The 26,870-nt window shown below is 38.7% G+C and overlaps 1 protein-coding gene across 3 annotated transcripts; it reads right to left on the bottom strand.

Moving 5' to 3' along the window:
• Positions 1-3,249: 3,249 nt before the first annotated feature.
• On the bottom strand, positions 3,250-26,870 carry LOC121859399 (myosin heavy chain, muscle-like). 3 transcript variants are annotated; one of them, XM_042356179.1, is made up of 22 exons: positions 26,778-26,870; positions 22,363-22,931; positions 21,580-21,607; positions 19,701-19,803; positions 19,424-19,513; positions 19,114-19,276; positions 18,805-18,908; positions 18,090-18,227; positions 17,666-17,935; positions 17,352-17,522; positions 14,312-14,642; positions 13,449-13,501; positions 12,879-12,966; positions 12,507-12,624; positions 11,978-12,095; positions 9,178-9,651; positions 7,580-8,466; positions 7,307-7,385; positions 6,035-6,280; positions 5,100-5,887; positions 4,300-4,753; positions 3,250-4,168 (listed from the first exon to the last, which is right to left on the bottom strand). In XM_042356179.1, exons 2-22 carry the CDS (start codon positions 22,868-22,870, stop codon positions 3,650-3,652), a joined length of 5,730 nt encoding a protein of 1,909 aa, XP_042212113.1. In that variant the 5' UTR covers positions 22,871-22,931; positions 26,778-26,870; the 3' UTR covers positions 3,250-3,649. The 3 variants fall into 3 exon arrangements, with proteins under 3 accessions (XP_042212113.1, XP_042212114.1, XP_042212115.1); XM_042356180.1 differs by lacking the exon at positions 11,978-12,095 and adding an exon at positions 11,416-11,533; XM_042356181.1 differs by having other exon boundaries at positions 26,774-26,824.

Here is a 26,870-nt window from a genome sequence, read left to right as displayed (position 1 = left end):
TTGTAAGCGGTAGAATCTTGAAACCACTAGAAGAAGGTATGGTCTTCCTTTGCTCAACACATCACCAGTTTTTAGAAATAAAACCTGTTTAGAACAGAGTATACAAAATCTCTTGGAAATAAAAGCCAACTCAAAAATAAAAATAAATAACAGCCACGTTCCTGACACACACTGAAAATACAAAATAAGGGATAAATTTGCGATAAAGGACATTACCTTAGGTTGGTACTGAATGATTCAAATTTACTACATATTCTGGATATGTTAACACTAACCGTTTCCACCGTTGAGTCTGAAGGAAACGGAAATTGTGTATTTCATAATATGTGGATACAAAATCAGAGAATGGCTCTTATTAAGCTATATTAAAATCCTTCACAAAACCAAGAGATCAGGTGATGCGAATGTCAACAACCAGATGAGTAATAAATAATGTCGGCTAAGAAAGAAGATATAAGTAAATGTATATTCAACAAATGTTATCACGAATACAGAAGAGTAATGATAATAATAATTATAATACTAAAAAAATTAATGTTATATAATTAAATTAAAAAACTGAAGGCCATGTTCTCGCCAGACAAACTAACATATATACAAGCACAGTCATGTATTCCAAGAATTTGGGGGCAAAAAATAACTCACTAATGGTAGGCAAGAAGTATGGTTTCTCGGCATTATTTCCGCATCCTGCACTAGACTTATTATCCAACTTAGAGTGATTTATGTTGTATTATTACTATACTGTACAGTTAGTCTCTATCCTAGGTTCATGTTTAAGGAGTCTCATTATAGTATGCGCCAAGCAAAACATGCACACAGCATCATGGATAAACAGTGAGTACTGTATTTCTAGTGAAATCTACAGATTACTAGAATGTGTATTCTATATTTCATGCATCAGGACAACCAATATTGAAAAATTATGCTGGGGAATAATTTTTCGTCACGAGATATATGCAGATGTTAGTATTTTAACTTTTTGTTGTGTTTTTTCTATTTCAGAATGTTCTTTGATGGCACAGTGAGGAGGTCTACTTACCAGCCGTCTCCAGTCTCTCCTGGAGAATATATGAGAAAAGGAAGAAATCCCCCAAGCTCTTATAGACGCCAACATCGCAAATATTTATAAGAACAAGGGAGACCGGTCAGACTGAGGCAACTACCGCGGGATCTCTCTGCTGTCCATAGCTGGCAAGATTACCGCCCGAGTCCTCCTAAACAGACTTCTTCCTGAGGCGGAAAACTTCCTCCCAGAATCTCAAAGAGGCTTTAGACCATCACGTGGCACCACTGACATGATCTTTGCTGCTCGCCAGATACAGGAAAAGTGCAGAGAACAGCGTCGTGACCTGTACATGGTTTTCATCGACCTAATTAACGCCTTTGATTCGGTCAACAGGGAAACCCTCTGGTTGACCCTCAGCCATTTTGACTGCCCACCAAAATTCATCACCATTGTGAGGCAACTCCACGATGGCATGAACGGCAGTGTCCTGCACAATGGCACCCAGTCTGAGTTTTTCCCCATCAAAAAGGGGGTTAAACAAGGACGTGTACTGGCACCAACTCTCTTTTCCATTATCTTGGCTGCCTTCCTCACGTGTGCCAGTGCCAATTTAGCCGGCGGGGTGGACATCGAGTGCTGGAAGAAGGGTCTTTTCAACATAAGACGACTCCAGGCAGGAACAAAGGTGTTGGTAGTTACTATTACTGAACTTCAGTATGCAGACGACCTTACCCTTGTCGCTCACACTGAACGTGACCTATGCAGAAGCGTATGCACACTCCGACCTTGAGGTGAATGTACATAAAACTCAGATTCTCTTTCAGCCTGCCCCTGGTTCGGCCACACCTCCACCATCCATCCAGCTTAACAGTACTACACTCTCTATTTTTTTTTTTGAAGGACACCCCCTGGCTTTCTAATGTAAGGTGAAGAGCAGAAGCGTTTACAGCGCCCAACAGGGAAGCATGCTAAGTTCATGCTTGCCTTTATGTCTCATGAGTTAAGGGCGTAGAAACCTGAAGAGTCACGGGCGTAGTAGCCTGAAGAGTCAATGGTTTATGTCATAAGTTATTGGAAGCTCCAACAACTTTCCCTGAATACGAATTCGCAACTTTCGATTTACAACAGGTACCTACATTACTGCTAGATGAACAGGGACCAATGAGGGCTAGGAAGTACGTCCAAACAACTTTTCCACCGGCCCGTGAATGGAACCCGTGACATGTAGCTTGCGAGACAAGAGCGGTACCGTTCTACCACCTGCGCCCCGAACCTCTATAATGTTACCCACTTCCGGTATCTCGGCTCCCACCTGTCCACCACCGCGGAAATCGATGGAGAGATTCAACATCGGATCAGATGTGCATCTCAAGCCTTTGGCAGACTCCAGAACCATGTCTTCAGCTGTAGGGAGCTGAAATTATCTACAAAGTTACACGTATATCGAGCAGTGGTCCGCCCCACCCTGCTATATGACAGCGAGACATGGTACACATACAGGAGGCACCTCAAGGCACTTGAAAACTTTCACCAACGTAGTCTATGTTCCATCCTCCAAGTTCGCTGGGAAGACAAGAAAACAAATGCCAGTATTCTTGCGGACACCAACTGTAGGATAATCGAGGCTACCATTATCCATGAATAACTTAGCTGGAATGGCCAAAGCAGCTACTTTACAGTCACCAAACAAATAGAAAACGTAACGCTGGCGGTCAACTGAAAAAATATAAGGATAGTCCTAAGACAAACCTGAAAAAGTGCCAAATCGACCCCCTCACCTGGGAGACGATTACTCCACAACTTAATGCTTGGAGGAGCACCACACAAGAAGGTGTCACTACTTTCGAGTTAGCGCGAATCCATACCGAGCGCCAACGCTGGAAAGACGCTGCCGCCATCCCTCCCGCACTAGATGTAGCCCTCCACATGTGCAACATCTGTGAACGACCCTGTCGGTCCCGTATCGCCTCTTAAGTCACCTAAGAGCTCACCAACGTAGGTGACATCCTCAATAACCCATATCATTGTGGAATTGTGGAACGCATTGGTAATAATTTGCCTTATATATATATATATATATATATATATATATATATATATATATATATATATATATATATATATATATATATATATATATAACATATATTTATATATATTTGAGTGTGTGTGTGTGTGTGTGCGTTTCAAAAGTGATAAAACATACATTTTTTAATGTTTATTTAAAGGGAAAGTACGAAGCTTCTTTATACTTTATTGAATTGTAAGTATACTGTAATACACCGGAAGTGCATCATAATGTTGTCTAAACTTATATGAATTTTAAAATCATCGAAAATTTGATGTTTTATATCCCAGTTGGCAGTACATAATGGTTGTATAATCATATACGTTTCAATAACAAAACAATGTTAAAGGAATATCTGACAAAGTTTGATGGTACATTGTGAGTTTGTACTTTTGTAATTTAATAATGGACTACCCTTTAATTATGAATCATACTGAATAAAAAATTGCGTGCTCCTTTTGTATTAACCCTCTAGTTAGCCGAATAAAATCATCTGGCGTTAACCAGAATAAAATACCTAAGGGATAATTTATCCTCTAACGGGTTAAAGATCATAAACATTGTTAACTGTATTATGCGCGCCCTTCTACTTCCTCCAGCTCCTGCTGGGCCTTACGGAACTTGGCCAAGTTCAAGGCGGCGATCTCTTCGGCCTCCTCGATCTGGCGCTTATAGGTCTTAATCTTCTGTTGCAGCTTGTCAACAAGATCCTGCATCCTCTCATGGTTCTTCTTGTCTTCATCAGCCTGGAAGGTAAGTTCCTTGATGCGTCTTTCGCATTTCCTAAGGTTCTTTTGAGCATCTGAGTGGCGGCGAGTTTCATCGTCCAGATGGCTCTCAAGTTCACGAACGCGACTTTCTAGTTTTCCAAGTGCTTTTTTGCCAGTTTTCAAAGTGTTGCTTTCGACTTCCTCAAGGCGAACTTGGAGTTCCTTAACAGACACTTCCAGACCCTTGCGCATCTTCTCCTGGGTCTGGGCGTGTTCCTGCTCAGCGCGAAGTTCATCAGCCAGGCGGGCGGCGTCAACCATTGCCTTCTTAGCCTTGTCCTCAGAGTTCTTGGCTTCGTTCAGCATCTCCTCCAAGTCAGCCTATGGAAAATGGAAAAGAAATGGTGCATAGTTATTAATTGAGCGTTTTCTCACTGACTAAACACAATGAACCTAACTAAAAATGTACAATTAATAGTCACTGCCAACACCGTTTAAAGTAAGAAACTTACATGAAGAGTTTGCATCTCGCCTTCAAGCTTCCTCTTGGCTACGGTAAGAGAACCATTTTGGGCTGTGAGGTCGTTGATCTGTTCATTTGCTTCAGCGAGCTCGGCTTCAGCTTGGCGGCGACCGCGATCAGACTGTTCAAGAAGAGTTCGCGACTCCTCCAGCTCTCCGTTGAGGGCATTCGCACGACGTTCAGAAATTCCATATTGTTCACGGTATTCTGAAGCAAGACGTTGTTCTTCTTCAGTGCGGGCTTGCATTTCCTTCATTTCCCCTTGCATTTTCTTGATATGCTTTTGGAGATCAGCATTGGCCTTATTAGTATGATCAAGAGCAATTTCGAGTTCATTGATGTCAGACTCAAGTTTTTTCTTCATACGAAGAGCCTCTGCCTTGCTCTTTGCCTCTGCCTCGAGTGAAGCTTGCATCGAGTCAATTGCACGCTGGTGGCATTTGCTGTAAATAAAAATAATATTTGATTCTAAGAGTAGAAACAGGATATACACCTGTATATATATATATATATATATATATATATATATATATATATATATATATATAAAGATTAGTTAGGAACCTAATAAGAAAAGACCACCCCAAAAGTATCAGCTTGATAGATGAGCCAATTTCACATATGTGTAATTGCTTACATAGTGACAGCATTATAAGCAACAAATTATTCCAACTCCCCACAATATAGTGCTATACAGTAAGTTTTAATTAGATGATTATCCTTAAAACAAATGTCATATTATAACGCTCAACGTTATAGCTACTATGTGTAGCCATTTAAACAACTTACCGAGTATTATCAAATTCTTCTTCCTTCTCCTGGATGCGTCTATCGATTTCCTGTCTAACTTGGCTGAGCTCCAGCTGGGCACGGAGCACCTTATTCTCTTCTTGTTCCAGAGCGGCCTCAGCCTCCTCCAGTGCAGCCTGCAGTTCTTCCTTCTCAATTTCAAGACGCTTAGCGGTCTTCTGGAACTCGTGGAGGGATCGTCCGCCTTCTCCAATCTGATCCATCAAGTCTTTTATCTCATCTGCTAGGTTCTTGTTCTCACGTCGTACGGTGTCAAGCTGGTCAAGATTCTCTTCATAGGCAGCCTTCACTCGGAAAAGCTCTGTTGAGTAGTTACGACATTCCTTTTGTGAAGCATCAAGTTCTGCAGCTAGGTCATCAACCTTCATCTTCCATTCTGATATAATCCTATCAAAGTTCTTCTGTTTCTTTTCTGCAGCATTTGCCAAAGTCTGTGCACGTTCGACCTGAATTTGCATGTCCTCTAGCTCGGTGGAGATGCGTTGCTTGGTCTTTTCTAAATGCATATTCTTAACATTCAGCTGTTCTATTTGCTGTTCAGCTTCTTCAAGGCGTGCAGAAAGTTTCAAGCGAGCAGCTTCAAGCTCCTCCGCACGAGCAACTCCCTCAGATTCGTATTTTGCACGCCACATTTGAGCTTCAGCATTAGCTTTGGAAAGCTGGCGCTGCACATCGGCCTTACCTTCACTCTCTTCATCAAGTTGCTCTCGAAGACCATCGATATCATGTTCCAAGTTTCGGAACTTTCCAAGAAGTGTAGCTCGCTCCTGTTGGTATTGTTATTGTTAGATATAAATGTACAACGTAAAGGTATATTTAATCCTATTAAGATCACATGAATTTTAGACTGCTAGTATATTAGCAAATAATAATTTTCACAACCAAAAACCTTCTAAACAAAGCTCATGACTCACCCTGCATTCATCATCTGCAAGTTTCCTGGTATCGTCCAGCTGATTTGTCAGAGAAAGCTTCAATTTTGAAAGTTGGCTAATATGGCTCTCTGCTTCTTCAACTTGGCGTAAAAGATCTGAATTCTCAACAGCCAGCTTCTTTTTGGCAGCATCAAAATCGTTAAGAGTGCGGTTGGCTTCATCCAATTTAGCCTGGAGTTCAGTCATCTGGTGCTGAATTTGCTTATTGGTTTTCTCAGCTACAGCCTGAAGTTCAAGAAAAAACGTTACGTTTGTCTGTCAAGAGTTGTTTGGCTATTAAGAGAGACTTCGGATCTGGGAGCAATATTACTATTTGGCCTTAAATTTCGTTTTATTTCGTCCCTATTAATCTTACTCTAAATATTTTCGGGGTTGTCTTAAAAAGGTTATAAAAAGGTATAAATATGGTTCACCTCAGTCTCCTTAATAACCTACTAAATTTAGTTTTGGATAAACAGGCACACACACACACACACACGCACACACACACACATACACACACACGCACACACACACACACACACACACACACACACACACACACACATATATATATATATATATATATATATATATATATATATATATATATATATATATATATATATATATATATATATTTATTTATTTATATATATATATATATATATATACATAATCCGCACACGGATTAGTGAATGTCATGTTAATGACCTGACCTCATGTTTAGTAAGGTCACCCTATGTACTTAAGCCTCTCTCGGTCCTTGTAATTCATTTGCCTCTGAAGATGTCTTGAATAAAGACGAAAGCTTAGGTGCTCCATTGTTTCCTTTTTTCCTGTGTGATTTTATCAATATATATATATATATATATATATATATATATATATATATATATATATATATATATATATATATATATATATATATATATATATATATATATATATATATATATATATATATATATATATATATATATATATATATATATATATATATATATATATATATATACAAAATTCACTAAGCATATAAAGTGAATATCAGGACTATACCATTAATTATTAGTAATTCAGGTGTTAATAAGACTCTTATTGCTACCCGTGTCTTTCAAGAATATCTGACAAGTAAGGTGATACACAATCATTCTAAGTGTATTACTGTGAATTAAAGTGTTTTGCACTTTTTCCCAACTACGTATTAGTATCTATTACTTTGATGAATATTAGTGTCCGTGTTCTGTTATAATGGAGTGAAGAGCAACACACCTTATCGCGAGTGAGACCGTCCATGGCCGACTTCGCATCATCTGCATCACGTTTAAGAGAATCCTTATCTTTTTCCATCCTGTAGAAAAATTTAATGTTAATTCAGTAAGTGTATAACTTTTATCTACGTTTTGACAAAGAAAACTATGTCAAATTAGAATGTAACATCAATTTTTAGTCCAGACATATAACAAGAAAATAGATTTATCTGAAAAATACATATAATTAATAAGTAAAAAATTTGGGATTTTATGATCCAATAAGACTGCTTACCTGGCCTTCATTTTGTTAAGGTGGTCAATCTGTTCAGACATTTCAGCGACGGCATCGTTGTGTTTCTTACGAAGGCTGGCCAATGCAGTTTCGTGCTGGATGTTAGACTCTTCGAGGTCGCGACGAAGTTTAACCAGCTCAGCCTCACGTTTCTTATTGAGTTCAATTTGTGCAGCAGTGGCACCACCCGCTTCATCTAAACGTTCCCCGAGCTCCTCGAGCTCACGACCAAGGTGAGTCTTGTTTTTCTCTGCTTTAGCACGAGCCTGGCGTTCGTGTTCAACCTCCTCTTCAAGTTCTTCAATTCTTGATTGCAATTCTTTCACCTGTCTCTGAACCTTCATAACACAGCCTTGTTCATCTTCTAATTTACTGGCAAGTGATGAAATTTCCTTATCTTTACGCTGTATTGTCTGTTCCAGCTCTTTGTGATTACGTTCCAAGTCTGCAACAGATTCTTGAGTTAGTTTAAGATCACCTTCGACCTTCCGTTTAGCCTTTTCAATTTCAGAACGAAGTTTCTTCTCGCGCTCAAGTGAGTCCTCGAGCTCGTCAAGTGTCTGCTCGAGCTTGGTCTTTACCTTGCTCAGGTGGTTACATTTATCTTCAATACCTTGAAGGTCTTCGGCGGTCTTTTGATTACATTCCTGAAGATGTTTTTTCTCCTTGTTAATTTTATTGATAAGTTCATCTTGGTGAGCAATCTCATCGTTTAAGTTACGTATTTGGTGATCCTTCGTAGCTTTATCCTGCTCACCTTTCTGTATGGTGAGCTCGAGGTCTTCAAGATCCTTTTTCAAGCCAGTAACTTCTTGCTCTACTTTTCTCTTACCCTGGAATAGTTGGTTTCTGGCTTCCTCTTCTTGGTGCAGACGTTCAGAAGTTTCCTGAAGGAGGGTTAATTTTGATAAATCACGGCATAAAATTGCAATAAAAAAACCTGCTGATTTTTATGTAGTTCGACTGACTTTCCTGCTCTTCCCCGGCTTTCCATTCCTCTGCTATTTGTACCTCCATAAATGTGAGGCTCTCACCTATCTGTTTTAAATAAAATTTAATTATTTATTTTCATGTTTCCAAACCCAGCGTGTACTAGTCACACTCAGCTCGAGTAAAGGTTAATCTGTCGGTGTTATCGCTCCTTCCTTTATCCATTACGGTAAAATTAGTAATGATAATAAACTTGAATTAAATATCTTCCCTATGCAATGGATTAATTTATCATCGATACCATTAAAAATAAAACTACACAAGATATCCATCATCAAAATAAGTAATGTCTTAAACATACAAGACAAGGATCCTCAACAAAAACATTTACGCATTATACTTGAGATCCCTGATTAATGTTACGTATGACATACCATTTTTACGCGAAACATTGATTTTGTTTCTTATAGTTTGCGTATGTCTTTTTTTGTACGTATTTTGTTTGTATTTATTTACGTGGTTACATTTGTGTGAAAAGATTATGGCGTGTGTAAATCTTATGTTAGTTTGTGTATATTATTATGTGCGTAAATGTGTTTTAGTGGAACTATTCGCCGTAAGTGGCGGTAGATTTAGTCTATAACTGATATTCCCTCCCAAATACTTACATTGAGTTGACCTTCAAGATCTGCTTTTTGGCTCTGCAGCTTGGATTGTTTGTCCAGAAATTCGGACACGTTACCCTTGGTCGATTCAAGAGCAACCAAGAGATTATTCTTTTCTTCGAGAAGAGCGACGTTGGCAGCCTCAAGCTCTTTACGGAGTTTGGACTCACGCTCAAAGTCTTCCTGGGCCTTGGCAGCCTTCTCCTCCAGGGCACGAATTTCATCCTCAACGCGGGAGACATTAAGAAGAGGCTTAACCTTTTGCCACATACGATACCAAGCCCAGTTACGGAGTTGCATGAATTTTCTAATGTTACGCTGAACAACGATGAGAGCGACGCGCTGCTCCTGAAGCTTTTTGAAGTTTCTGCGGCTGTTGAAGCCACGGATCCATGCCTGAAGCCAGGAAATAACCTTGGCCAACCTGTCATCACGGATCTCCTCCAACTGACCCAGGACTCCTGCACGGAAGAACACCTGTAGCCCAGAAATTAGAAACAAAAGATTATGAATTGGATTTAGTAATCTTCAGACCCTGACTCACTTCTCTGACATTTAATTATAATGCCGTATATATATATATATATATATATATATATATATATATATATATATATATATATATATATATATATATATATATATATATATATATATATACACGGCATGTGTAGGTGGGTCTGAAGATTTATGGATGTAGTCACATAAACTTATGAAGTTGAAAAATTATGTCAAAAGTTATTTCCTTTATTGCTGCATGTGTATAGATAATACAGTCAGTTGATGTTAAGTGGTACAACCATGGGTAAAGTTTGTTGACACTAAGGAGAAGCACTATAAAATAAGTCTGACGTTTATACAGTATTGGTAAATTTGCTCTCTCTTAATTTAAATTCAAACATACATACCTTCTGATCAACTGTAAGTAACATATGGATAAATTGCTTACGAATAACATGCTACAGGAACAGATGCAACATCAAACACAACATCACAAAAGAGAAAGAAGGTAGGAATCGTTGAAATAATTTGATAACGAAGGGACAAAGGCAACTTAGTGTTACAAATAAATGTTGCAGGCCGTGAAAAATAGGCTTGGGGTCTTGTATTAGACGCAGGGGTGGGCAATTATTTTTGATGGAGGGGTCACTTCATGAATGGTGGCACACTTCGCGGGCCACACACTTAATGTAGATGCAAATGTATTATATTAACACAAAGTAAAGCCTTGTATTTGTAAATACAAATGCAGTGGCGAGCCACAGAAATAATTTGGCGGGCCAAATGTGGCCCGCGGGCCATACTTTGCCCACCCCTGTGAGGATCAGTCAAATATACCTGGAAATAGATTATGTACTGTATTGTTACTGTAGAGGATAAACACCGCAAAACGAACAGAAAAAGAACCAAACGAAAAGACTGTAATGAAATGACTGATGAGAGGATTCAGAGGTAAAGGAAAATCCAATTGCGACGATTGGTAAAAGGGTCAAATTAGAAAGGTCAATTGTAAAGAAATAAAAACTTTGTGGGGATTTTGTTTTCATTCAATGGTAGTAGCAGTGAGTTGTGGCATTTCAATTTGGTAACCATTAATAATCGGAGAAATAATAATAATTGATAATGGGTTATCGTCGAGAAGCAAAAAATCCAGGAGAGTTGAGGGATAACGAAAAGTGACTCTAAAGACCTGTTCGTTCTACTATACAGTACAGCTGCCCATCCTTATTAGCGGCCAGAACGTTGTCGCACTGACATCTCATTGAAGACCAGATCTTGTAGCTACAGGAGGGGGAATTTTGATGAAAGAATAATGAATAGCTGCCACACAGAAGCCATGGCCAAAGTATAGCATTAAGACATCTAAATATCTTCACTAAAACAGAAGAAAATTAATACTATGGTACTGACAATCGGTGAAAGCGTAAATTATACAAAAATATAAGCAAGACTATGACAGCAAGGTGCTAAACAATGAGGCGACAGTAAAAAATTAAAACTTTGAAGTTTAAACCTAGAGAACAACTAATTGCATTAGAATTCGTCTCAGAAATGAATGATCTTTCAATTTACTCACACCCATTTGGAATCACCTCTCTTTCTTTCTTTCATTCGTGTTTCTAATTAATTACTATGTTGACGGGAAACATCGAGCTAAAAATGCTTAAAGCTACTAATAAGCCAATGCGTTTCTGAAGAATAGTGCCATTAGCTTAGAATGCAACGCACACCGTCACATGCCTTTGTGTGGCCCAGGCGATACTTGTCTTTTTCCATCTCGGCAACTTCCAGACAGATCCCACAGGCTTCCTTTCCGTTGCTAGCCTCACCCATAAGTTTAGAAGCCAGAATCATGTAACTGTAGAGAGCATGCAAGAATCAGTAGACTAAAGAAAATATCACTGTAATGGTCAATTGGGGCGTGATAATTATCTGTAATGGATAACCTTAGGAACTAATACATTGTTCTGTAAATGTTGGGAGGGAAATCTAATAAGGGGAAAATGTGCGGTAATACTGCAGTTGGGGGAGGGAGGGGATTTACAGGTTACAACGAGTCTTACAGGGAACCAGAGTTTTCAGAGGTAGTACCATGCTTGTTTTTGTCTACTTGTTTTACATTTACTTACGTAACTTCGGTCACATCATATCTTAACTTATAACTAACTACGTGTTCATTAATATCTAAAATTCCGTTACACTCTGGTGAACGGAATCTACTAAACTTCTCAGTACAATAATAAACTATTGGTCTACTTTTATTCAGAAGATACTACGTGCAACTCTGTTGGGTAAGACGTGCCTTGGTATGACCAACACGGTATGATTCCTTGTTCAGCTCAACTGACTCTAAACAAATTCTGGCTGCTTCCTTTTCACCTGAGGCCTCAGCCATAGCTCTAGAGGCTAAAATGCAGTATCTTTTTGGGGAAATAATACAAAATTTTTGTTAACATTCACATTTTGGTGGGGGAAGTAGAAATCCATAATATACTTTGTAGAGGCTGAAAAATAATTGTTTTCGTTAAGTTGGAGAATTACTCTCATCAATAAGAAACATATTTGAATAAAAATTATACAGATGTTACAGCACATTCATTATAAGTGAAGGCAAACCTCTAAACTTGGGCTTCAGTAATAAGATAAGAGATTATTTTTTTTACGGTTTTGAATATACTATTCTCATCTGGATAAAATGTAATCGTTTTTTTTTCAAGATATAATTGCAATGACTCTTTTGGATTATATACTCATATCTTAAGTTGCATTTCATATTATTAATGCAATCTGAATTCTGAATAAGGATACAGCAAGAATAATTGTCTCCTCACCGGTGCTTGAAGTCAGGGTACAGCATCCTGTTGGGGAAGCCCTTACGACAGATACGGATACCCTCAAGTACACCGTTACAAGTCAGCTGGTGCATGATCAAGGCAGCGTCAGTTACACCTGACAGGGAAAGATAATGTACCTTTACTCAGAACGTTATTATAGGTTTAAGAATCCTGGATGTCTAGCAACTACTTTACTTGCTAGGAAAGTACTAATGTGATTAAAATTCAGAATGTAAATTACTCTATATGACTTCAGTGCCTTTAACATTATACTCAGAGAGGAAAGTAAATACGAATTACCAAGAATTTTATGCTATGGATGTTCTCCGGTTTGCTTTTAAAATATATACTTTAAGCAGGTTTACTTACCAGGGGACTTGGTCTCGTTGGGGACGATGCAACGAATGAAGTGAGGCGAGGTGGCGTTCAGGGTCCTCATCAAGTTGCCCAACTGCTCCTGTCAGTGTAAGAACGTTGTGCGTGAGCTGGCATTCTATGAAGACATGAGCGTCCCCTTTAGGAACTTTAATTCTAACCGCCTAACATAATTCCTCTGCTTGTATCTAACACACACCTTAGCCCCGATTTTACCCATCTAACCAGCAATAACCAAGAAATGTTACAAGAGCCAATTCTAAAAGAAATCTGAGCAACAGATGAGCATTAACCTATAAATTTCTGAATGCCAAGTTGTCCCCGAGTTATAATGAAAGCAACCCTTGTTACATTAGAAGTGGCTAATGACATTGCTGCTAAAAATTTATTCGAAATTCTCACTGGCACCAAGAAAAACACAAAAAGGTGTTAAGAGATAACTTGACCCATCATAAAGCATATAATTAGCTTAAATTGGGTAAAATTCCCGAGTTAAATGAACATTCGAAAATAAGTATCCGCTTCTGCTGCTGACCAAATAATAACTACAGATACTGTACTTACCCTGTATGCAGAAGATACAGTAGAGAAACCACCAGACTTCTTACCACGGCCGCCTGAAAGGAACAAATAAGAACACAGTGAAATTGTAACACTGCAGGAACAAAAGAAACGAAGGCTGATATATTTTTGTGAATAAGAAGATAAAGATTCATCAAATGTGATGAACTATCAGGTAATTTTTACGCTGCTCTTCAAATATTGACAGTAATTAATATTCGTTTCACTAGATTATCGAAATAAAATTGTTGATGCAATATATGACACCTCACATTATCTTGTAAATAGCAATTTAATCATGAGTGAGCTATATATGACAAAACATGATGTTTTACGTGCGAAATTCACAATTCATTATGAATCATTCTTTCTTGAACATAAATGTAAATGGTAAATAAGTTATACTGTGTTTTACACAGATTACTAATATCACATGTAAATATTTAGGAATTTAGATTTGTAATGAATGATTACAAACACTTCTACATAACGCCTATGCAAGTAAGTATTACGATTACACGAACTTATCTAGTGACTCTAACAGATGACGTAATCGAGACGAAAGAAATATATGTTATTCTTTTAATTTAGATTTTATTTTCCAAGAAAAAAAAATCAGAATGGAAGAGTAAGAATCATTCTAGGTTCTCCTGATATGTCTGATTGGCAGGAGCCTCTGCTGGGGGACAGCATCAGCACGGACTCTGTGGAGGGAACAGGCACATATCAGTAGTGTAGCACAGGTTATCCATACACGGTGCCAAGAAAAATATTGCAAGTTGCACGTTACAGAGCTTAGTAAATATCAACATTGACTAGAAAAGCAATTTGTCAGACAACTGTACATCCGTGCACATACTTACCACCTTTGCCACCGTCAGGGCTACCAGACTGACCAGGGTGATCTGAGAAGACCTCGACAGCGAGAGCATTGGAAGACTTCTTGAGCTGGTCAACAACAGTGTCGTTGAGGGGATCCTTGTTCTTCTCGAGCCAGCCAGCCAGATTGTACGGTACAGTGCCGGCGTAGTGAACAATGGCGAAGTGAGCCTCAGCCTGGCCGGGCTTTGGAGGTTTAGGCTTGATGAAGTTGGGTGATTTGCCAAGGTGGTTGGCCTTCAACTTCTCCTCAAAGGACTTGTCGGTAGCCTTGGGGAACATGGACTCTTCTTCGAGGATTGAAAGAAGACCCAGTGGCTGTTTATCGGCAAAATATATCGGTCAGTTTAGAGGATAAAGACAAACACATTGTGGCATAAAGCTATTTTTCGTAGCAAATCACTAACATGTATTTAAACTATATTACTAAAACTGATCAAGTGAGGAACTTATTTTTATTTTTCAACCACTAAAGCAATTTTTTTTATTCATTCAGCGAATTCTGTTTAACAAACTTATTTGAAAAAGGGTCCTAATGAATAAACTTTTGAAAACAACAACTTAATAAATTTACTTGATTTTTCGTTTTATCTTGAGTAAAGTGAAATACATCAGTTACAAAGGGAGGTTCTGCACTGACCCTGACATCAGACGAAAGGAATCTACCAAACTTGACTTAATTGAACCTAATTAAAAAAATATATATTTCCAAATCATTCAGGTGGAAACAATGTTGTACTGTCTGCTCTCCTTATATGGTAACCGTAAACAGACTTGGTGTCCATCACCGCCCAGCCCATATTTAAATGTTCAAGTTCATCTAAGCTAATGAAAAACATTACTTTATACATCAGTAGTTATTTTTATCAAATAATTTAGTGAAACAGGATGCGTTACACTCAGCAGATACCAATAATTTTAATCTTACTAATTGATATTCAATATATTTAGCAAAATTACTTACCGAAAATGTTGAGGAAACATGCAGTGACGATGTCATTTATTTCCTAACATTATTTTAGAACATCAGGAAACGTGCAAATAGGTGTAAGTTATGAGAAGTCTAAAAGGTGCATGATTAGGTACAGAGGTTACTTGTCGCAGAAGTAAGACAAGAACAGTGTGCCAGATCTTGCTTCAATACCTTAAGTATGGCATATTTATTTCTTGAAGTTTTAAGGATAGCAAAGAGCTCCGAGGTTAGATATATATTATGCATAGGATCTTGACACGAGGCTGTAGATATCTCGGTGACATAGAGCAATAGCATACTGTGTTTTACCTTTTTAAATGGTTCAGTGAAGAACTGGGATTCAGGTCACAATCAAAGATAGTGCCTCGCTTATGTTCTTCCTCCAGGACTAATATGTAGGTGAAGAACTTCTCGCAATTTCTCTTTGGTGAAATAGGTGCAAGCTTGTCATTGCCAGTGTTACTGCCGGGGAACGATTAAGACAGATGAGCACTGAGTTAAAACACACATTTAACAACACAGATTAGATCTGCTCGTAGGGGTGGGGTGGGTAGCTGTTGGAGGCATACCGAGTTATTATGCTCTTTTGGTGAGTTTTATTAAAATGCATTTTGGTGACTTAAACAGTATTGTCATATAAGGAATGTTTATATAGGAGTACTTGAAATTTGTGGGTCAGGTATTACGTCAGTGAGGACATTCTTGGAAAAACGTGAAAACTTAAAAAAAAATGATCTCAGGAAATATGGAGATGGTGGAGGGAGAGACAAGGTGTAGAGAGCAACACACACCGCTGCTTCTTGTTGGCGAGTCACGCGCATCTGTCCACGAACAGTTAGGATCTACTAAGTAAGGGGTAAGAGTGTCTCTTTATGGACACTGAAAAACACATTTTGTTCCTACACAGAAGCCTGAAGGACAGATAATTTTTATGTAGTTACGAGAATAGCGGAAGTTTCTTGATAATAACTCTGAAGGTCAAATTTTACCGGACCACTGAGCCTGAGGGAAACATTTTCCAGATAAACTTCAGACCTTCAGACCTATTCTTCAAAATTTGTAAGCCATTTTAATTAGAAAATCCTTTTGGGGGGGGTAAGTGGGTAGGGGGATTTGTTATCATGAAAATCTTCTCTGCCTGATTTCATTTTCAAGAAAACTTATGTCCTACTTTTTTATTTGTTCAGTTATGAATAAATTGTCCTCCCAGACGATGTTAGTATAAAATACCTGGATTAAACATGCAATCTCCGTCGGGGAGATGGGAAGAGAACACTCACTTTGAAAGGAAGGATTGAAGCTATTTATTTGTAATATTTGTAAATATTTCTTGATAAACATCATAATTCTTTTTAGCAGTCATGCATAAAGGATGGGAATGGGGGAAAACACTACAGAATATACAAAGTTCATTTAAGTGAAATGTGCATCGTGTTTTAAGAGTTGGTAAGGTGGAAGAGGATTAGTTCCATGTTTAATATCATCTCGTATGAAATAACTGATGTCACATAACTATTACGGTCCTCTGATCAGCAAGTATTGTAGAAATTCCTTTTTCACATTACCAAATATATGTAGAAAAGCTTAAATCTGTTCAGCTGTTATTGATATATACTATGAGGCAGGGAAGAAGATAAATTCTCAGTTGTGTCTTGGCCAAATCGAAAACCAATAGGGGAAATAACTAGGGGTGGTGGGATACATGTGTGCATACAGGAAATTTAAAACACAAGGGAGACCCTCGGACCTGTAAGAGAAGGGCAGGTTTGGTGAACCAGGATTCTGACGCAGAACTTTGAGGTCATTGCCTGGGACAGTAAATCAAATCTTTTTACAAACTACAATATCAGAAAAAGATAATATAGTTGCAGCAACTGCAGTGATGGGGAGATCAACCCTGATAGTTACTGCAATATTGAAAGACAACAGGGATACATATAAAACATAAATTGCATTCCTGAAGAAGAGTTTTCAACTGTTGCAAAACTTCAGCATTGGAGGGTCGCATACAATCGTCAGTCATGATGAAAGACTCTCCGCTTACAATGATTTACCTTCTCGAATAGCTCGATGCAGGCCTGCAGATCCATACCGAAGTCCACAAAAGTCCAATCGATGCCTTCCCTCTTGTATTCCTCCTGCTCCAGCACAAACATGTGATGGTTGAAGAACTGCTGCAGCTTCTCGTTACAGAAGTTGATGCAGATCTGCTCAAAGCCGTTGAACTGTTGAAGTTGAAATTTAAATATTATGAGTAAGTGATTACAGCAGGATGCATATTAGAACACAAAATATGATGACATATTTAGTAAATTCATTAGTATACAATATATGAAAGGAATACAAAATTAAAGACTCCATAACTTACGTCAAAAATCTCGAAACCAGCGATATCGAGTACACCAATGAATGAATGACGTTTGAGTCCTGTTTCAAGAGTGATGTTACACTTTTTCACCAGCCATTTGAACACACGATCGAACAAGGCCTTGGAGAGCGCACCGACGGAATAAGACACTTGGTTCACATTCCTGCCCTGAGTTACGAATTCAGCACCTACTTTGATCTTGGGCTTACACAAGCCCTTGTACAGATCGAGACCGTCAACACCGAGCAGCTTTCCAACCCTTTCACCAACCTTAAGAGAAAGGAAATAAACATCTTGCATTACCTATCTAATGCCTTGCTAAATAACTTTGTAGTTTTGCAATAATTACGATAAGCAAATGCTCAGTTAAACATCTGATCAACACGGAAGAAAATATGTAGTTGAGACTGCTAAGAGAACGTACCTCAGTACCCTCGGGTTCAGCCTGCTCCTCGCGACCCCTCTGCTTAAACTTCATTTCGCCAAAGTGCATAACAGATGCGGTGATCTTGTAAACATTTTCTTTATCTTCCTTTGAGAAACCAAGAATATCAAAGGCTTCCTATATGGGATATACAGAAAAGAATACAGCTTGAAATTAATAATTTACGAAAAAACAAAAATATTTTTAGTTAAATCAGCAACTCTCTCAGTAGTTTCATCACTCATTCACTGACAGAAAAGTTTATTTGTTACTGATAAACAAAAATTTAAGCTTACGCTGGCTAAGTTTACTAGTAAACCCTACTTGATTGTATGTACTTAAGTTATAACATAATTAATCAAAATATATCAAATTTTATTAAGTACGGTTTATATGTTTTGTTACTATTATACAAACTGTAAATATTTAAACCGAATCTGAACGCTTAAGGGCTTCTGTGAGAAGCTAGATAAATTTTGTATTTATTGAACAGAAGATAAAGTGTCTCCCGAACAGCCTCATGATTTAACGTGAAAATTTTTTTTAAGATATTTAATCGTTTTAAAGAGAAAATATGAGTCTAATAAGTCTTATGAATATAAAATATTAAAAAATACCAGCTATCTTGTTTATATAAAGGCTAATGTTAATAAAATAAGTGTTATCATACGACCTTATATTAACAAAATCCCTGCGACACAAACACTGAACTTACATCCGTGAACTGCATCTCTTCCTTGTCGTCAATAGAAGCAACGGTGATCTTGCCCTGAGACACGTAGTGGTAGTCGTAGATGTCGTTGCTAAGGAGACAAACTTCTGGAAACAGGAAAACAGGTCTTATGAGTTTAGAAAAATGTTGTATACTTAACAATTGTTTAATTTCTTTATATGCACAGCTGAGTTCTGAAGCAATAATTATGGCGGGTGTCCAGCAGTAAGTAATCTATAGATAAACTGTACTGCTATTCTAAATGTATATAAAGTGGTTTGATGTCAAAACGTCAAAAAGAAAACAACTTACCTTTAATTGATGTAACCTGATTCGACATCATTTGATAGAAGATATGGTAGGAACGCTCGGCGGGCTGCTGGGAGATGACACGAGCCTTCTCCAGCAGGTAGACCTCAATATCACCACCGGACAGCTTGCCGGAAGGCATGAAGTGGATACGGATGAACTTACCCTGTGTGGGCATAAGCCATCAGGATAAGCACTAATAATATGGTTATTGAGATATGCTTAACTTTTGTTGTAATTGTTATTATTTCTTTTTTTACTAATTTAGGACTGGGAATATCAAAAGGAAAAGGCGACCGAGAATGAGACTCACGAAGCGGGAAGAGTTGTCGTTACGGGTGGTCTTGGCGTTACCGAAGGCCTCTAGGATGGGGTTGGTCTGGATGATCTGATCCTCGAGGTTCTGAGGGCCAACACCAGAGACGGATTAGTAGCGGTACTTGTTGGTTATATCTTCCAGGCAATATTAGACTTCTGCTTAAAACTTACTACAAATTATGTGAAAGGATATGTTGAAAATTTAATATATTAAAAAAATATATAGTTTTACATTGGAAAAATCCCTTCTGCCTCGGCCCATTGTGTCTTACCTGTTTCTTCTCATCGCTCTTCTTCTTGGTGGTGGCGCCGACGTTGGCGAAGTAGGAGAGTACCTTCTTGGTGTTCTCTGTCTTACCAGCACCAGACTCACCGCTGTGGTAGGAAATATGTAAATGAATAACTGGAGCATCCTCAAAGACAAGAGCAGGTGTACGTAGAATGAATTCTGCAACAAGGTAGTTCGTGTCTACAAATGATGAGTAAGCAACCCTAACTGATTAAGTGCAATAGAAAAAAGTCCAGGAATCTGACATTCATTACAGTTAGGTATACGAGACACTACCAATAAGGCGGTGAAGCTGAGAAAGTCAACAACAAGACAGTGAAGGTAAAGAAGTGAACAACAAGACAGTGAAGGTAAGGAAGTGAACAGCAAGTCAGTGAAATTGAGAAAGTGAATAAGACAGTGAAGGTAAGGAAGTGAACAAAAAGACAGTGAAAGTAAGGAAGTGAACAGCAAGTCAGTGAAATTGAGAAAGTGAACAAGACAGTGAAGGTAAGGAAGTGAACAAAAAGACAGTGAAGGTAAGGAAGTGGACAAAAAGACAGTGAAGGTAAGGAAGTGAATAGCAAGACAGTGAAGCTGAGAAAGTGAACAATAAGACAGTGAAGGTAAGGAAGTGAACAACAAGACAGTGAAAGTAAGGAAGTGAATAGCAAGACAGTGAAGCTGAGAAAGTGAACAACAAGACAGTGAAGGTAAGGAATTGAACAACAAGACAGCGAAGGTAAGGAATTGAACAACAAAACAGTGAAGGTAAGGAAGTGAACAACAAGACAGTGAAGCTGAAAAAGTGAACAATAAGACAGTGAAGGTAAGGAAGTGAACAACAAGACAGTGAAGGTAAGGAAGTGAACAACAAGACAGTGAAGGTAAGGAAGTGAAAAACAAGACAGTGAAGCTGAGAAAGTGAACAATAAGACAGTGAAGGTAAGGAAGTGAACAACAAGACAGTGAAAGTAAGGAAGTGAATAGCAAGACAGTGAAGCTGAGAAAGTGAACAACAAGACAGTGAAGGTAAGGAATTGAACAACAAGACAGCGAAGGTAAGGAATTGAACAACAAAACAGTGAAGGTAAGGAAGTGAACAACAAGACAGTGAAGGTAAGGAAGTGAACAACAAGACAGTGAAGGTAAGGAATGAACAACAAGACAGTGAAGGTAAGGAAGTGAACAACAAGACAGTGACGCTGAGAAAGTGAACAACAAGACAGTGAAGGTAAGAAAGTGAACAACAAGACAGTGAAGGTAAGGAAGTGAACAACAAGACAGTGAAGGTTAGGACGTGAACAACAAGACAGTGAAAGGAAGGAAGTGAACAGCAAGACATTGAACGTAAGACAGTGAACAACAAGACACGGCAAGTAAGGAGGTGAACAACAAGACAGTGAAACTGAGAAAGTGAACAACAAGACAGTGAAACTGAGAAAGTGAACAACAAGACAGTGAAAGTAAGGAAGTGAACAGCAAGACATTGAACGTAAGACAGTGAACAACAAGACAGTGAATGTAAGGAAGTGAACAACAAGACAGTGAAGGTTAGGACGTGAACAACAAGACAGTGAAGGTTAGGAAGTGAACAACAAGACAGTGAAGGTTAGGAAGTGAACAGGAGTACAAAGAAGAAAGTATCAAGAAATATGGTGAGAGAAAACTAGATAAACGAGACATAACTTGATTAACGAGACATAACTAGATTAACGAGACATAACTTGATTAGCGAGACATAACTTGATTAACGAGATATAACTAGATTAACGAGACATAACTTGATTAACGAGACATAACTTGATTAACGAGACATAACTTGATTAAAGAGACATAACTTGATTAACGAGACATAACTTGATTAAAGAGACATAACTTACGTGATGAGCATAGACTGGTTCTCACCAACTGTAAGGAAGAGAATGTTTTGTTTTATGAGTCTGGCCAGATTTACAAAGATTCGTATTAAGAATGTTTTTCGTAATTCAAGGTGTAAAAATGCATCAAACTAATACCCAAACACAAAATAACATTAAAAAATAGCAGTAAGGTTACACCTAAAGACTGGCTATATACGTTCATGTAGTACCATTTAAAGGATCAATATTACCTCTTATTCATTTTAATTTGTTGGTGCTTTTTTTATATTATTTTGTTATTCAGATTAGTGTGTTGCCATTTACTCAGGCGCGACAAAATTCGGATTTTGGCCTTTATACTGTGCATACTTCATACACACCACCAAAAGAATTATATGCATCAATTTCTGAATGTGATATCACTTAAGAATACCATCAACTCTAAGTGGTTAATGACAAAGCTAGAAAATATAAAAACAGAATCTATGACAAACACAAGTTGTTCAAGAGAAGAAGGTTTGCGTAATGTTTCATGACAGGTGGAGGATCACCTGGCAGAGGGTGGGGCTGTTGGCCCGAGTGATGGTGGTGACTCAGTCTATTTATAACTTAAGCCAGTCAGATGATGCTACATCACTATAACACTCTAACCATATAAGGAAAGGGAGGTAACTTTATTATTTCTCCAGCTCGATTTCTTTTCTGTGAACATATACTAAACTCTTTATTTTATTTTTTTTCTTTCAGGTAACACAAGATTTATTTTTAAAATGAATTACAGATTATTGAGGTTTTGATACTCACGCTGTAACATGGCCATGTAGGCACCGTCGGAGATAGCGAAAATATGAGGAGGCACTTCATTACGCCTCTTGCCCTGGTAGATCTTGACCACACGGTTGGTGTAGATGGGGTACCGCTTGTAGGGGTTGACGGCGATACAGAAGAGACCGGAGTAGGTGTAGATGAGCTTGGCGACGTAACGGGTTTTCAAGTTGTGCAGGACGGAGGCATCGTTAAGGTAAGTCAAGTTGGACATGTCCTCGCATTTCTCGTACTTTGGAGGATTGACCTGTGCCACGAGGTCTTTCTTGAAATTCTTCGTTTCACCCTTCGCCATAACGGTCACAAGATCGCCCTTAGTGCCTTGAATCTCACCCTCGATGAAGCCATCTTTCTCATCTGGGATCCAACAAGACTTCTTTGCATCGTAAGGTTTGGTCTGATCCATTCGCTTCTGTTCCATGGAAACGAACAGGTACTCGGTGGGGTCGGGGTCAGGACCAGTGCTCTTCACGATGTGGCCCGGCATGTTGGTGGTGGAGATTCACAAGCTGTTGAAGTCAGACTCACGGGTACGGCTCTGGACTTACCTGAAAAAGGAACATTCTATATTAAGTATGGTATTACCCTAACTAGACAAAAAACTCATCATAACTAAGTACGAATATATGATAATTTAACTTGATTAAAACAGTATGTACAGAAGGAAACTAAATTTGTTTCCCAAATAAGAGAAAGACATTGTTTTTTCCTATTATTTCAATCTTGCAAATAGTGAACAACAGCTGTAATTCTAGGCCAAATAACCTGAAAATTGACAGCTTTTACCTTGGTCTACAACGTCCAAAAGACTTTTTTATTAGTATTTCTCTGTTGGTCTTTCTAAAGATTTATTAAGTCTAATAAATTGTGAGCAGCTGTTGGGTCATATTTAGAACAATTAAAATGAAACTTGAGTCACATGTACCTTGTTATAGATCCCCACTAATGATACCATTTACAGGAGCCCAAAGTATGTGAGATGGAATAAGGGTAAAGTGTGGCCTTCACTTAGGAATGTTGTCCTTTGCAAGTGGGAATTGTGAGCATTCAATACATGAAATAAATATTTTTATGTGAAATATATGATACTTTTCCATCAAAGCTAATTTAGTAAAAGAAAAGGTATTATTTTACTTTCGGACATGTGCATTTTGAACCCCATATATACCAGGCGGAAATGGATAATGGCGACACAATTGAATTTAAATGATTTTACGTACTTTTCAGTCTTCGTTTCTGTGAGGTATCATTGGAGTGAAAGCGACTTAATTATGGCTCACGTATGCGCAATATTGACTGACGTCATCCAGTAATGACCAAATATTTATTGATGGTGTAATGGTCAGCATCTTCGCCTCGGAAGCGAGCGGACTCGAGTTCGATCCTCGGGCAGGGTGAAACTATGTGCAAGTTTCTTTACGCCATTTGCCTCTGTCTACCCAGCAGTAATTGGGAACCTGGATGTTAATCAATTTACGGATCGTATTCCGGGGTAATGGTTAGCCAGTGCAGTTGGCGAGCTGTCCAGTCTCCTCGGACTATTCCGTGACACTTGGTCATGCAGCTCGTTAACTTAGGGTGTGGTTGTTGTGTTGGCGACAGCTTCTACACCTTAACAAATTCACGCCTAGGAGGCCCTTGGGCCGGCCATCCTCGATTTCGAGGGGCTTCCTTTATTATTATTACCGATATCATCACGGGATTTTTTTTTCGACCAATCACATTGAAATTTTTTCAAAGGAAGCAGCCTGGGTACGATTTGAATTTCATTGACCAGTCTGACAATGGCCGTGGTGGAGGTTGTTTGTCATTCGTGCTCCTACGATTATTTTAAGTTCATTGCTGAGTTTTACGAGAAAGACGATCATTCTATCCACTTCTAACTAAGGTATTAGACTTTCGGACATGGTGCGCCCAAAGTTTTAAACTACTGAAACATTTAGGTTCGGTTAGGTTAGTTTAAGCTAGGCCTACCGGGGTCAGTGGGTGGAGCCCCCGGCTATGGGTTTGGTTAGGTTAGGTTACGTTAGGTGAGGTTAGATGACTCGTTTTCGTTTTATCCCCCACCCAAAAACCTCGATTTCCCAGGCTCTCCCCCATTATTGTTTGGGAGGGGGGGGAGCAAAAACGAGCAATTTCCACCAAAAATTAAGGTCAGATTCGTTTAAAACACACCAAAATAAACTGGAAAAACATATTGGTCAACCCCTAAGGATTCATGTCCGAAAGTAAAAATATAAACAATTGAAATTGAACTGAAGAAAAAATCAGAAAGAGGCATTTGTTTGAAGTTAAATGTATAATAAGAGTTTGAATAATTCACTTACGAAACATGAGCAGTATAGGCTTGGGGACACCAAACTAGCTCCCACACCTTGATGGCCCCCACACCTAGATGGCCCCCACACCTAGATGACTCCCACACCTCGATGACTACCACACCTAGATGACTCCCACACCTCGATGACTCCCACACCTCGATGACTACCACACCTAGATGACTCCCACACCTAGTTGACTCCCACACCTAATTGACTCCCACACCTCGATGACTCCCACACCTAGATGACTCCCACACCTACATGACTCTTGCACCTAGATGACTCCCACTCCTATAAGACTCCCACATCAAGATGACTCCCACACCTAAATAACTCCCACACATACATGACTCCCACACCTAAATAACTCCCACACATACATGACTCCCACACCTACATGACTCCCAAACCTCGATGACTCCCACACCTAGATGGCCCCACACCAAGATGACTCCCACACCTACATGACTCCCACACCTACATGACTCTCGCACCTAGATGAATCCCACACCTATAAGACTCCCACACCTAGATGGCCCCCACACCTAGATGGCGGGATGGGAAGAGAGAGAGGCCCAGAAATTATTGCTCGAGAGGCAATGATTTTGATATAATGGAATTCAAATAAAATCCGCTAAAAAAGCTCTTGCAGTTTTTGAAATCCTTGTTTCTCCCAACACACACACACACACTCTCTCTCTCTCTCTCTCTCTGTATGAACCAACTGAATCAACACTGAAGGAGCTCCACCAGTCACTTGCGATAGTAAACGAATTGTCACTCCTCCCTCGGCCTCCCACACCTCTTACACAACAAATTCAAAGAAGCATAGAAAAATAAAAGAAAGTCAAAAGTTATATCAATGAGTGTTGGGTCTTCGAAAATAGACTTATATCCGAGGAATATCAAAGTAAACTCAGGTATGTTGCCCCCCATCACTAATGCTGACACAAATAAGGCCACCCTCGCTCCTCTCGCAAATTCATTTGCTTCAAAAGCACTTCCTCCCAAAGTTATTATTCTTAGAAAATATGGAATAAGAGACACTTTAATGTGATGTGCGATGTGCTTCATGCTTTGGTTTAAATGTTTGTTTGTTTTCATATTGTTTCATGTTAGTTATCATAATCATTGTAATACTTGAGATTCTGGCTAATGGAAATTAAAAAAAATAAAGAAACAAAACTTAAATGATGCAAACAAGAATAATTTAATTATGAATGAACTGAGAGTAAACGATATAAATTATATTGAATGAAAATATGAAAAAAGAAACTTGGCAAGTTGTCTGTCTGTCTCTTGTTAACGAAACCAGACTTATAGCGTGGCTCTGTTGTGCATTCCCCTGTCACCAGTCCTCGTAATGAGTGCTTATTATTTATATGTTCACTGTCGTTGGTTTATCATAATAAGAACATAAATTTTCACAAAATGAATTTCCCCTTCGTATAGTGCAAAGTAATTATATTTCAGTAATAACAAAGGCTATTAAAATAATGTCGAATAAGTAATAGTTAAATAAGTACTTTCCGTACCTAACGAAACTGGAAAATTATAGAATAATCACGAATTCAAAGGTGTTTCTTCATAATTTAAACAATATCGCTGTGGTCTAGTATCTTATGCCTCTAAATAAAAGGTTAGACCCAAATAACAACATGTCGTAGGCAGGTAAACACTCGCGCCACGCTGAGGTAGACAACGTCTCTCAACCACAAGTGACGTCACGGAGGACCAAAGGGTTTTCCACGAAAGTACAAATATATCAATCGGTCAGTAATCAAGAGGGGGTCCCATATTATCTAGAGCAGAGTCAGCCAATATCTTAAGCATGGTTAGCTAAAACCGGTTCTTAAAATACACTTAATTTTATAACATTCACACCCGAGACGATATCCAAGACTTGGTGGTAATTATGGTCGACTAGTTCTACACCTGTGCGATGCCGTCTGCTTTTTGCATATTTTTTTTCGTGTTCGCAAAACCTCACACTTCCAACGTCCTTGTCAATTAGATATCCAGGTAAGGTGCACAGGGTGAACACATGAAGATGGTTGAACAGTTCTTACTTACAACAACCTTCCCAGTTCTGCCACGAGCACACCACCTTCACGATCACCGTTTGGAGGGCACCTGCGGGCAGGGAGTGGGAGGAAGGTCTTCATA

Source organism: Homarus americanus, unplaced genomic scaffold (genome assembly GCF_018991925.1).
Source record: "Homarus americanus isolate GMGI-L3 unplaced genomic scaffold, GMGI_Hamer_2.0 scaffold7626, whole genome shotgun sequence".
NCBI classification, from domain to species: domain Eukaryota; kingdom Metazoa; phylum Arthropoda; class Malacostraca; order Decapoda; family Nephropidae; genus Homarus; species Homarus americanus.
This window is presented reverse-complemented; position numbering and strand designations above follow the sequence as displayed.